This window comes from Tinamus guttatus, unplaced genomic scaffold, assembly GCF_059628265.1.
Source record: "Tinamus guttatus ecotype Peru unplaced genomic scaffold, ASM5962826v1 Tinamus_guttatus_pri_ptg000194l, whole genome shotgun sequence".
Taxonomy (NCBI): Eukaryota; Metazoa; Chordata; class Aves; order Tinamiformes; family Tinamidae; genus Tinamus; species Tinamus guttatus.
Genome location: NW_028288728.1, coordinates 1,141,418 through 1,154,837, shown reverse-complemented (window position 1 = coordinate 1,154,837; position 13,420 = coordinate 1,141,418). Strand labels below are relative to the sequence as shown.

Here is a 13,420-nt window from a genome sequence, read left to right as displayed (position 1 = left end):
TCAGAAGAGTAAAGCCTAGAAAATCACTTTCACCTCGAGTTTCCAGATAACCTCATGGCTATGAACAGGAGGCAGCACCCAGTCCCTGCTCACAGAGCCGGGGCCAGGCAGCAGCCACCTTCATCCCAGAAGGGAGCCAGGGCTGAAGGGAAATGGCCCAACAGTCAGGTGTGGACACGCTACTGCCGGCAAGCGACTTCTTTGAATACTGCAGATACAGATGTGATCCCTGGATTTCCCCCCAGCACCACGTGCAGGAAGCGCATCGCCCGGATTCCTCCAGGTCTCTATCCACCTCGTTCTCCAAGAAAAAAACCCCTGCCTGTGGAGAGGTGTTTCCTGTGTCCCACGTGGGCTCCCCTCCTTTTCCCCCGGGGAATGTCCCTTCTCCGTGTCCCGGTGGCTCCTCGTGGCTCAGGGCGGCGGTGGCGGCGCGCGCTCCTGCCGCCGCAGCGTCTCCAGCAGGACGAGCGCGTTGTCGCTGAACTCGTTGCGCGGCCGCCCCGCGCTCGGCAGCCGCACGGGCCGCAGGCTGCGGTGCGGGGGCTCGGAGGGGCCAGGGCAGCAGAGCTCGCTCAGGAGGAGCCACGTGCCGTCGGGGTCCACGCGCATCAGGTGCAGGAAAACGCTTTGGAAAGAACGGAAGGAGGAAGAGTCAGGAGAAGGTTTTGGTTTTGCACCCGAGAGGGTCATTAACAACTGTGTGTGGAAAGCTCTGACACTGTCTGAGGCCTTTGACAGCGGAGCAGATTTGGAGGCTCATTAGGCAGCCCTTAACAGGGCTCCTGTGCCCCAGAGGAGGAGTCATTTTGTGTCTGCTGGAAAGTGGGAGAAAAACAGTTATTGCAGTATGGTACAAGGAACCAGCGAGCAGCCCGGCTCTGCGCTCGGCAAGGGGTGACACTCGACTCAAGAGGACAACGTCCTGCGGTGGGACCCGTGGTGGCTCGAGGGGTGATGGGGAGGTCCCTGCGCCACTGGGGGGGACCTGCAAGCACCCAGGGCTCAGGATGGAAGCACTGGCAGCTCAGAGCGCTGGTGCCCGGGGCTGCCCAAAGCCTCGTGGGGGCGAGTGCCGCAGGGGCGGCCGCAGCTCCTGCGCAAGCCCTGGTGTTGGGCCGGTCTCTCCTGCAGGGATGCTGGAAGCGCCGCTGCGCTCTGCCCGCTCCCCTGCCTGGTTCTGGGGCCGCGCGTGCTGCCCGGCCAGGCCTCCCCCTTCGGAAGGGAAAGGGACAGGGGTTTCTGCCAAGGTTAGGCTGCCGGGCAGCTCTGTGCCCATGCGAGAGCTCCTGCTCCCAAGTTGCTCCTCAGGCCGAGTTCTGGAGCTGCCTCGAGTGCCTTCCCTCTGCTAAGCGTCCTTCACAGAGAAGGATTTTTTTTTTTTTAATAAACCTTCATTAAGAATAGAATGGAGGAAGAGAGATGTGACAACTTGCAGTAATGCTTTTTGCTGCTGTGCTGATGGCTTTCACTTTGCATTTCAATATGCCAGGTAAGATGGGGGATTTAGCTTTGGAGGAGGCTCTTCACACTTGTGCCTTCAATTGTGAGCTGCTGCAGACAGTCTTGCTGTGCAGGGGGAGCTTCCAGGAGCAAGCGGCTAATCTGTACGAGTTCTGCTGCTTGGTTCCCTTTGGCCAGGTCTCCTTGTCATAACCTTTGGGCTTGGCAAGGTTTGGGTCAGGGTTTCACACACACAGGCAGACTGGGATTAACTGGCTATTAAGTTCTCTGGCTATGCCATGGATTTGATAAAAATCAAACTAGAACAAGACTCCCTGGCAGTGCTGAGAGGGCTCAGCCTGCGTGGTGCTGGGTGCTCTGGAGGGTGCTCAGCACCTACCAAAACAGCTCCCTGTGCGCCTGGCACCATCCCCGCAGGCACCTGGCCTCGCTTCCACTGCGGAGGAGATGCAGCTGGGGGGAGATTATATGAAAAGAAATCAGAGGGGAGACCTGCTTGTTCCTCTGTGAATTACAGGACAGTCTTTTGTTTCCCTTTCAGACAGGAAAATCTAACAGCTGCTAAAAAAGCCACACAAAAACAGGCCTGACAGCTGTCAAACCTCTGCTGAGCCTTTTATCCCGGAGCGAGCTTGTCTCCCCTCCAGAGCAGGCAGGAATGCTGTTTGGAAGCTCTTGTCTCTTCTTGTGTCCTGGGAGTGGAGGGTCCTGGGTAAGCTCAAAGGGAAGTGAGATGGAGGTCCCGGAATCTCCTTCACCTCTTCCTGATAACCTCACCGGGGCCTGACTCGTCACCCACGAGCAGCCAAGGGGGCTGCCTTTGCCTGGCTGCTGGCAACCAGTTGCCCATCTCTCCCAGCGCAGGTGTCAACAGCCACAAGTGACGATGCTGCCACCGAGAGCCAGTGGCTGCTCCTGAGGGTGCCTGCGGCCTTATCCGTCATTTCCAGAGGAACACAATGTGAACAAGCTCCAAAACGACAACCGTGCTTGGGAATGACTGTTGGCATCAGTGCCGTCTCCTGGGAGGACAGCCAAAGCCAGGTGAATGTGCGGGGGTCCCTCCCCCCAGCTTCCCGTTCCTGCAGCTGTGCTGTCTGGAAAAGGGAGGCTGCTCCGGACTCACCGCCGGCCTCCGCGGGCTGCGGCCGGAGCCCAAGCGCGAGGGCTGCAAGGGCAGCGCCGGGGCCTCCCCGGCGATCGCCCCGAGCTCTGTGCCGGATCCCAGCCCGTTTCCCCTGGTTCCGATGGCTGCAGGGAGGAGCAGCCACGGAGACGCAGTCCCCGCTCTGCAGGGCTGCGCCTGACGGGAGCAGCCAGCGCAGGGAGCCCGGCCAAGAGAGATGAACTGCTGGGAAGTAAAAGGGGGGGAAAAAGGATGTTGTTCAGCCGGCTTGTGCCCAGTGCACCTACAGCCTTCCTTGTTACATCCGGAGCAAAGATATCCCGCTCTCCAGCCTCCTCCCTCCGGCCGCTCCAGACAGAGGGACCCTGCGGAGACCAGTTGGTACCTGCAGAACTCAGCTCCGACTCGTGCCCGCGGCGGCCTAAGGCATGTGGTTATCCCTGATAAGTTGCTGCACGGCACTCCGGGTTGACTTTTACATTTTCAAACTAACTCTTAGTTAGGTAGTTTCTAAGCAACCTGTTTCCATGGCAGAGAATCCTGGGGTTAATCCCGGTTTGCTTTCTGTTGTTGGTTTTTTTGCTTAAATATAATTTTATTGAATTTTGCCCGGTGCAAGTGGCTGTTCTAGTGTACTTCAGCCCAGCTTGCAAATGACAGCTGTCAATAAATATCCAATAAACTACAGAGTCAAACCAAAGGAGGTGTCTTTAATGCCATATAATCAACTTCAGTATCTAAAGAGGTCCAAAAATAGCTCCTATTTGTTCCAGTTGTACTAAACAACTTGTTCTATTGGCACAAAGCGGAGTTAAGACTATTTTGTTGCTTTTTTTTTTTTTTTTCCCCAAGGTCTAAGCAAATCTAGAGCAAACAGGCACAATATGAACAGACCCACTGAAGGACAAGTGTTTCTGGCTTTTGCATCTCAGCTGAATGTTAACTAGACCCAACTGACCTCAGGCTTCACCGACGACTTAGGAAAAAAATATTTCTGCATTCTGGAGGAAAAAAATAATCTATATCCAGGATGTCAACCAAAAGGTCAAATGGTAAACTTCATGAACTGCAAAGGCTTACTCAGAGAATTAAGTGTGTTTGTTTTGAAACAGTCACCTTTAACTGAAAAAAATGCTGAACTGCTCTTTCTAAAGTGGTGAGGTGTGCCAATAGCAGTTTCCTCATCTCTTTTCCTTCATTTTTATTTTGAAAGCGAGAAGCCTGTGAGGGGGTGATGCAAATTGATTAAATTGATCAGAATCTCAGGTTTTATGTACTGTGACTTGCAGTTACAACTTCTTCCCCTCTGCCTTGTTGCCTTTTCTTATCTCTCCTGCAAAACTCCTCAGCTGTTCCAGTGCCCTGGCCACACAACCACAGCTGCACTGGCTTACTTTCAATGAAAGCAAAGATGTAACTCGTGTTTCCTAGCTTTCCCAAGCTGTTCTTCAGTGTGTGCATGTAAATTTTGGCTTATTTTCACAAGCTTTGAATAATATTTCCTCTCCTGGACTATTACCAGCAGTCACCAGGAGCTCAGTTTTGCCCAGCACCTATATCTGCCCATTGAGTACTGCGCTATGCTGCATGTACCACATTCACTCCCTCTGGTTCATCTAATAAAACTAGAGGTCCCACAAAGGGGATTAAACAGCCTCCCTCCAGCACGCTAACATCTCTGGAAGATGGACAACCCTTCTTACTTATTTATTTTTTCCCTTTTCTGTTCTTCCTTTAAGCTCCAGCACATTGCCCAGAAGCTCCTGCTTAGCCCTTTATGTGGCTACAGAATCAGACTCAGCGAGTTGGAGATGCAACGGGCTTCGTAAGAGCTGACCTTGCTCCTGGCAGGTCACAACTCATGGATTCAATTAGAATCCACTAAGGTGAGCCATAGCAACTACTTTTTGTTGGAAAACATCAGTTAGGATAAATCAAAATGGCAAGCTGACTCTTTGTATGACTTCTGCAATGCTAATGCTGGGTTGTCAAGTGACTTAGCTCGAGTGCCAATGTAAGATTATTTCTGTTATATCTGTTTTTAGCAGCAATTTAAAATGCAGAACTTTTCATGCAGCAGGCTGATAACTTTACCCTTGCTTAGATACAAAGGGCCTTCCATATGACAGTTTGAGTTAAGCTTGCAGAATTATGTTCAGGCACATGGACAGCAAAGAAAAGAAACGGGGCTTACAGGCATCTGATGCTTGAACAGCTTTAGAAAGGAAGCTAAGATGGCTGAGAAGTGATTCTTATCATGCAACTGTAGCTGATTGTTATGGTACACATTAATTTTGACTGGTGCAATTTGAAGCTGCTTATTATACATACTGTAGTTAAAAGGCAAAAGTACTGCCATGTATGTGTGGCTGGTATCAGGCCAGACATTATGCATTCCTTGATGAACATACGTGTCCGAGCAAGAGAACTACCCCGGAGAGCTGTTTGCAGGAGACTCTGCTTTGTTCAGTGAAGTAGGTAACGTGTGGTGCATTGAAGACGTGGGGGTGGCAGCGTGGCATGTGGCACTTTTCATGTAAAATCAAAATACCCCATAGAAGACACTACTCCTGCCTTGAACTTCGCTCCCCCTTTTCTCCAACCACAGCAAGCTTGCTTGACAATACAGCTTCAAATGACTCTGTCGCACCATAAAGCTAATTCAGTGTTTCTCCCACTGCTGTTAAATTACACAGCTTTTTAGACTACTGTGTTGTGATTTAAAAGCTTAAGATCCCAAAAATCTAGATGAATCCTGGAGTTCTGCTTTGCATGCAGAGAGGGAAGCTATATTGTGTTAAGGATATACAAGAAACCCTTTGCAGAAAGAACGCCGCTGGAGCCTGCTGCGATGCAATGAAAGCCACGAAGGTAAAAATAAACCTATTCTCAGCAGCTCGGGAGAACAAGCAGCAAGGGAGGGCTGCAGCTCCTGAGAGCTCCCTGCTGAACCGCTGCCCGGCCTCACAAAAGCCTCTGGCGGCCCCGGGAGAGCCGCTTTGTGGGAAGGGTCCGAGCGCCCTCCCTTCCTCACAGCCTGTCCCCTGTCCCTTGTCCCCCTGGCCTGCCCACAGCTGGGCCAGTGACACGGAGAAGGGGCCCTTCAGCAGGAAAAGAAACCTCTGTTTTTCCTCGGTCACTTGACATGTTCTTAAACTGATTTCTATCTACTGAAATCGCTGGTCTTCTCTTTCCAGGTGACAACATATGACAATAGCAGCTTCTTATGCTGACAGCAGGACATGCAGAACAGGATTCGCAACACAAACCAAATCTGCCAACACTTCATAGATGTACTGTGCGTACATCTAGAGCGTTACTGTCCTTCCAACCCCTTCCAGCCTTCTCTGAGTAACACAGCGAAGAAACCTGTGTCAGGACTGACAGGATTCCAACAAATCCCTATGTGGCTGAGCCTGGGAACAAATGGCCTCTTTCTCTGCATAGTCACAGGCTGGCAGATGGAAAGGCAAGTCATTTAACTGGGTCCTACTCCCAACCTGTTTTTCAGATGGTTTGGATCCACAGAGATAATTTAATTCTAAACAGGCTTTGCTGTCTGAGCTCGCAAGGCTGCACAGTGTTTTAAGCAACACTGCTGAGAAATTCTGGAGTCTCAGGAAAAGTTCTGATGTTGGTAGGTGAGACCTTGTTGGTTCTGGTGCAACTTTGAAGTCTAGGAGGTAGGACTGAAAGCAGGGAATAAAGCTCCCTAGACAAGAGTCTCTGCAGCAGAGGTGCTGAGGTGATGACGTGGGGATGGGAAGGGGGAGCAGGTATCAGCCTGGTGACAAACCATGTGGGAATGTCTGACCGTTCACCCATGCAACTGTCTTCCCCTCTGCAGGTTTATCCCACCAATGGGCCAAAAGTCTCAAGAATTCTAGTTTACAAGGCAGTTAGCATGAAGCGAGCAGCACTTCTTCCCTTCTCTGTCCCCATGAATTGAGAGGTAATTTGAAAACAAGCAGTGTTTTCTGGACAAGCTCATCTCTCTGGCTCCTTTTGGTAATAACCACTACTTCACCAGAGAATGGGGTTAACTTCCATGAGAGACTCTGTTCTACAGGACGCAAATATGCTGGGGGAGGAATGGAAAAAGGTGCAAAAGGGGGATAAAAAAGGGGTGGTGGTGGTTACTGTGCACTCCCTCCCCACACTCCCCGTGTGCCCGCTGCCCTGCGGCCGGGAGACGTTACCTCTGGGCAGCTTCCTGCAGCTTCCTGGGCTGCCTGGCGCTCAGGTAGATCACACTGGCATCTGCCACTTTATTCAGGTCGCTCTCGCCTGCGGAAAGGGAACAGAAGAGAACGGTAGGAGGGAACCTACTCAGCTGCTGCTGCCTAAAAGGCTCTGCTCTGAATTGGCAGCAAGTGGCTTCTGAGCCTTCCAACTGTCTGACCCAGGGCTCTTCTGACCTGTCCCCTTGAGCACTTGCTGCAGAGCTGAGAAAACAATCGAGGGCATTGAGAGAGGACAAGAACAACTAGGAGCAAACCTGTTCTCTCATCAAAGCTGCGTTCAAGAACCGGCCCCAGGAGAATTTCATTGGTTCATTCAGTGCTGCATTGACAGGGATGCATCCAAACAGAACCAGTCAACCTAGCCTGGGGTTTATCCGGGCTCCAGCTCTCCAGTTAATTAAGAACAAAGCTTGGGCCAACCTACCTGGCTGCAGCATTCCAGGAACTCCCCCTAAAACTCCCTTCTACACACAGGTGAGCTGAGCAGCCCAGTTCTACAGGGTATTTGGAATATCTTCCACCCAACTGTTCCTTGGGTAGAAAAATGACCATCCTCTTTATAGGTTCTCAATGAGGAGAGATTAATGCCCGGCATGACCTGAAAGGGATCAGGCTAAGGAAGATGAGGGAACCAAGCCTATGGAGCAGCAGGGAGATAAGAAGTAAATAGGGGCCTAGTTAGCTCTGCTCAAAGGCGAGGGGTTAAACCAGGCAGAGATCTCACGCTACCTGGCGCTGCGCTCAGTACTCACCCATGTCCAGCTTCTCGCACAGAGAGCCCAGGCCCTGCAAGACGGCCAGCTGCAGCTTGAAGGCCAGTGTGTGGCTGTACACGGGCCCAGCCCTGGCGCTGGCGGGCGCCTGGCTGCGCAGGGAGCTGGCCAGCTTGGGCAGGACGTCTTTGGAGAACCTTTGCCTCAGAAAGTCCCCGCACTTTTGAGCCAGGGTGCACAGCACCTAATGGAGAAAGAGCAGTCAGTGTAGACACAGGTGCGAGGAGTCTGCTCGTGCTCAGCAGCCCTCACAGCCCTGTGGGCTGCTCCTTCTCCCCTGATAGCTGTCTGTAGCTGAGAGCAATGTGACTGTGCCTAGCAGCCCTCCATTCTGAGCAGAAGACGTGTGCTTGATGGAGAAGGCCAAAAACCAGAACAAAACAAATGGCAGAAGCTGTTGTAAGGGCTAAGTTGCACTACGCAGTACCTCTCACTGCTGCTTAAGGCTGCACAATAACTGTTCTCCCCTCTCCTGTAATAAAAGCTAACACTGCTGTTTCCTGCAGGAACAGAGTCAAGATATGATCTGTGGACAAGCTGTGAGGGTGGCACCTGGGTGGCATCCCCTGTTCTGAGCCACTCTTAAGAAAACCAACCAAAATCCCAGACACTGCTGTGCCAGATGAGCGCTCCGCACGCAGCTGCAGCAAGAGCTCGGCTGCTGGCTTCCTGAGCACTAACTTGAGGGCTGCTGGCAAGGAGCCACTGCAGTACCTTGAAGGCCCTGAGCACTGCCAGGGGGTCGTCGTTGATCAGCCGGGTGACGAGAGCTGGCCAGACGCGATGGGCCATGGGAAGCAGATGGTTTCCATGAGGATGCAGGACAGTTACACAGAGCTCCAGCACGTCCAGGACCTGTGCACGGGGTGACAGACTCTCAGAGTGCTGCAGGGCCAGCGGCGCCAGGCGTTCAGCTGGATCCCCAGAGCTGTCTCAGGGAGCAGGGAGGAGGAGGGCTATGAAGGAAAAGGATAGAGCTTTACCTCAGTACGGACTGGGATCAAACGAACAGACCTGCTCTGAGTGCAACACAGAGCATGGTGACATAACTCCTGCCAGGCTGCAGGGCTGGGCTGCCTGGGGACACCGTTCCTGTCTGCTCCCACGTGCCGAGCGTGCACGAGGCCCCGGCACCGCTACGGAACAGTCGCGGCACCGCCTAGCGCGGCTGCGGCCTCCTGGTGGGAATCTGGGTTATGCCTCGCTGCTGCGTTTCTCTCTTGCTTTGCACTTTAAAAGAGGCCACCTTCAAAGGATTTTTCATAATTAAAACCCCCAGACTTTCAGCCCTGCTTATCATCACCCTAGAAACTTCTGAAATGTTTCTCGGTCCCTGCACTACGGCTTGAGAAAAGGGGGATGGGAGTCCTAGATGGGAGAAAGATCTTTCTCCTCCTCAGACTGAGGCACAAGAATTAACTATTACAAGCACCAAGAAGGGATTCTTGGCACGAAGCCACTGCTGAGACTGCAGTCTGTGCTGGGAACGGCAGCCAGGAGCCTCTCACCAGTGCTTGGAGGGTCTCTCTTCTACCCCAACTGCTGCAGAAAGCCCAAGGCGCCTCGTGGAGGTGCTGATGAAGCACCAGCCCCTTCCTGGGCACCACCGTCCCCGAGGCAGCACCTACGAACCTGCAGGCGCACGCGGAGGTTCCCGTGGGAGAGCAGGTGGATGCACCTCTCCAGGATGTCCTTGGCCAGCTGTGCGTGGCTTGGCAGCTGGGGCTCTCCTTCTGCCTCAGGGTCCTGCAGCTCAGCCTCAGCAGGCGGGGGGACCAGCTCTGGAAACAAAGCCATGATAATGAAGGTCCTGGGAGATCCCAAAACCTGCCACAACTCTCTTGCAGAATCCCAAACAAGAGCTCAGGCATCTTTGCTTTAGGTATAGGCAAGTCTGCGCTCGAGTTCTGTGGCTCATTTGGTGACAGTGTGGGACCAGGGAAGGAAGCTTTGCTTTCCTCCCTGGATAGTGTTGTTAGCCTGACATTTGGAGCCTCTCCTCACCACAGCCTTCTGTATTTCCCATTGATTTTTATTAAAAATGAAAAGACTGGGTATTTAAAGATGATGTATTTAAAGGTCAGGACTGCAGCACAGCCCATTCCAGAGACAGCAAACATTCCCATGTGGATGTCAGCAGGGCTTGCCAAGGCCAGGCATGAAGTACTGTTGTTAATGGCCAGGAAGGAAATGGCACAGGGATTTTTGAGGTGAAGGAAGGAAGATGCAATAGGTTTCTAGAAAGAGGCAACTTTGGGTCCTGACCTCCTGTGTAATTGCCCTATTATAAGGTGAAGAAAAGCACAGGTCTTTTTTTTGTGTCTGAGAGCTAGCTTTGATCTGCAACCCTTTCACCTTCTCTTTGTGTGCTTTCCTGAGCAAGAACACCCAGGAGCCCCTTAAACTAAGGGCTAAAGTCTGCTCACAGTGGCCTCGAGAAGGCCGGGGACAAGGCAGCATTTCAGCCTGCTCCCAAGTGCCCATCTGGCAAAAGAAAACCTCACGGGTGCCTGTTCCTGCCCAGGCCGAGCACACTGTTCCCCAGGCCTGCATGGTACTGACCTGCCTCCTCGTCATCCGAGTCATCCACGTCGCCCTCCGCGATCCGCTTCTGCCTGACGTAGTCGAGGAAGAACCGCTCCAGGTCCTGGCTGGTCGCCGGCGGCTGCTGCGCGGCCTGCCCTCGCTGGCCCTCCTCGCTGCAGGCTGCCCCGAACCACCGCGCTGCAAAAGAGGCACCCAGAGGTCACAGAGTGGTGATGTCCTCCTGCGAGCCAGCGAGCTGCCACGGATTCCTGGGAGAACAACATGGCTTAAATCTCCCGGGACTGAGAGGCTGCGCGAGGCACTAGCTGTCACATCACCGTGACCATCCCGATAGTGTGAGAACGGCACCCCCCTGAACGGGACAGGAGCGCCCCTCGTGTGCTCCTCCACTTCTGGGAGCAGCAGATCCATCCTTGCAGAATGGGCACAGGTTCCTGTGGTCCTGCAGTGCTCAAGGTCAGAGAAACTGAAAACTGCTTGTGGAGAGTGGCTGCTGCCAGCACTCACTGCCTGGTCCCTGAGCACAGCTGTCCCCTGCCGCCCTCCCCCCCGGGCACAGCTGTCCCCTGCCGCCCTATCCCCAAGCACAGCTGTCCCCTGCCACCCTGCCTGTCCACCTGATGCCACCTCTGCAAGGTCCCACGCAAGCTGCAGCGTCAGAGCCCGGCATCTTAGGGAAAGCACGGCTGAATTATGCAAAGTAAACGTCATTTAGATACCTAAAGCTGTCATTAACGAGTAGAGGACCCTGAGAAAGGTGGAAGCCTGGTTATCATAAGACTGGTCAAGTGTAGACAGGACATCCTGGATGACATCCTCCACGAGCGGCAGCAAGCTGGCATCCGAATGCCTCAGCATCGTGTCCAGGACGCGGGACGCGTGCGACTGATGTGCCAGCTGGCGCAAGTTCAAGGAAATCCCATTCACCAGGTAGTCAGAGTTCTCATTAATCAAGCACTGCATGGAGGCATAACCGCAGGCCTCACATATGTCCACAAGTGTCCCCACTGCTGTCTCGCTGATGAGCAGAGTCTTGTCACCAGCCTTCTCCAGCACTGGGTACAGGGCTGAGAGCAGAAGCAGGCGGAAGCCCTTCCCCAGGACGGCAGCAAAGCAGCTGATCCCCTCCAGCTGGATACAGATCTGCCAGATGTTGCCGTTCATGGTGCGGGTCGAGAGCTGCGGGTCTGGGGATGGGATGAGGAGGCTGCTGTGGGCACTGCCCGGCCTGGCAGGAAACCCCGGGGGCTGCACGGAGGACTCGGCGCCAGCCTCTCCCGTGTCAATACTCGTGACCAAATACCAGTTTGCCGGGTCTGTGTACTCGTCGAGGATGGAGGTGATGCTCCCTCGGAGATCGTCCTCGCTCACCGCATCCTCCCTGTCGCCAAGGGCCTCCACACCCAGCCCCGCAGCCCCCGTGACCAGCTCGTTGAGGACCATGGCTGCCTGCCGCCGGTACGCGGCGGACTCCGCGTACAGCCCCAGGAAATGATCCACCAGCAAGTAGAGGTTCCCGTAGTAGCCCAGGACACGGCACACTTGCTGCAGGAGCAGGAACACCTTCTCCTCCGTGAAGAAGCGGAAATATTTCCTCTGCCGCTTCCCCGTCTGCGGGCAGCCCGCGGGCTCGCGGGGGCTCTCGGAGCCCCAGCGCCGCTCCTCCACGATCTTCACGTCCGTCACGTCCAGCTCCAGGACCTGCATCAGCGCCTTGGAGACACGGTGCAGGTGGGCAGCAGAGTTGAGGACTATGTTCATCTTGGGGCCCAGCAGCTTCAAGTAGCCGAGCAGCAAGCTCAAAGTAGCAAATTTGCCCTGGTCGTCCTGGGAGTTCATGAGGCGCGGGAGGGCTGTGGCCAGGGCATGCAGGTTCTCGGACAGCACGTCAGCCAGTGCCCTGTTTTCGGTGACTATCCCCTGCTCTGCAATGCTCTGCAGAACCTCCCTGCAGCGGGTTTGCACTTGGTCGCTTTCGTCGTTAACCAGCCCAACCAAGGCCTTGAGCAGGTGAGAGAAGGAGTCGAGCAGCGAGTGCCGGCACTTCTGCAGCAAGTGAGAGACCAGCTCCACCAGCTCCAGCCTCACTCTCCAGTGCGGGTGGACGGACGAGGACTCGACTATCTTACGCAGGAGGAGAGCGAGCTTCTCCGCGGTGCTTTTGCTCCACTCAGGTCCTCGATGGACCATGAGCTCCGCTATTCTGCTGTCCTCCTCCGGGAGCTTCTCCTGGCTCTCGGGGACTTTCGCCAGCTGCTCGTCGGCCATCACGAAGCCAACGACGTGGCAGAAGAGCCGCATGGCGGCCACGGTGGGCGCATGGCCCTGCTTGACGTCGGCCGTGGTGACGCGGGTGAGCGCGAGGGCCAGGCCGGGCAGGAAGGCGGCGAAGAGCCCCCCGCAGCGCTGCGCCTCGTGGTGCGCGAGCGGCGCGTGCGCGGGGCACTCGCAGAGGCGCAGGAGCGCGCGCAGGGCGCCCAGCGCCGCCGCCTTGACGTGGCGCGCGCGCTCGCGCTCCGCCAGCGCCAGCAGCAGCGACACGGCGAAGCCGAGCAGCGGCAGCGTGCGCGGCGCGTAGAGCGCGTCCAGCGCCTCGGGGCCGGCTGCATGCAGCAGCGCCTGCAGCGCCTGCGCCGCCGCCAGCGCCAGCTCCTCGTCCGGGGCGGCCGGTGGTGCCAGGCAGCCGCACAGCTCGGCCAGCAGCTCCCGCGCCAGGCGCGGCTCGCGCAGCCGCGTGGCGCCCAGCACCAGGGCCACGCATTGCAGGGCGGCCTGCGCCACGCGCGGCGGCCCGCGCAGCGCCGCGCGCAGCGGGAAGAGCACGTAGAGCTGCAGCTCCTGCAGCGCCGCGGGGCCCACGCCGCCCAGCGCCGCCTCCAGCCGCCGCACGTTGTCCCGCGTGCGCGCCCGCGCCAGCTGCGCGCACAGCGGCCGCAGCTCCGCGAACGCCGCCTGCGGCGTGCCCAGCACGGCCATGGCTGCTCCCCGCCGCGGCGCGGAAGTGACGAGAGGGCGGCGCCACAAAACGCCTCCGCCGCGGCACGGCCGCTGCGAGAAAGGTCCCGGGAGCGCGCGCTGCGCGTGCGCCCGGAGCGGGGGGGCGCACGCCCACCTCCTCGGCGCGCCGCTCCGGGGCGGCTGCGCATGCGCCGCATCGCCTCCTCCCCGCCCCTCGGCACGCGCCGCCGCCCGACCCGCCCCTTTCCCTTCCGGCGATCCGTAGGCCGGTGCCCCTTGACCCGCGGCGGCGGGTGAAGGGCCGCGCG

General features: G+C 56.0%; 1 protein-coding gene across 1 annotated transcript; it reads right to left on the bottom strand.

Moving 5' to 3' along the window:
- Positions 1-414: 414 nt before the first annotated feature.
- Positions 415-13,130, bottom strand: TTI1 (TELO2 interacting protein 1). Its single transcript, XM_088523634.1, has 7 exons — positions 10,874-13,130; positions 10,170-10,331; positions 9,240-9,388; positions 8,322-8,462; positions 7,587-7,791; positions 6,790-6,877; positions 415-628 (listed from the first exon to the last, which is right to left on the bottom strand). Exons 1-7 carry the CDS (start codon positions 13,128-13,130, stop codon positions 415-417), a joined length of 3,216 nt encoding a protein of 1,071 aa, XP_088379760.1.
- Positions 13,131-13,420: the final 290 nt, after the last annotated feature.

Coding starts and splice junctions, on each gene's coding strand:
- TTI1 (XM_088523634.1), bottom strand. CDS start 13,130: ATGGCCGTGCTGGGCACGCCGCAGGCGGCGTTCGCGGAGCTGCGGCCG. Junction 8,463..9,239: donor ACCTCCGCGTGCGCCTGCAG/GTTCGTAGGTGC, acceptor CCCCGTGCACAG/GTCCTGGACGTGCTGGAGCT. Junction 7,792..8,321: donor CAGTGCTCAGGGCCTTCAAG/GTACTGCAGTGG, acceptor TTTCTCCATTAG/GTGCTGTGCACCCTGGCTCA.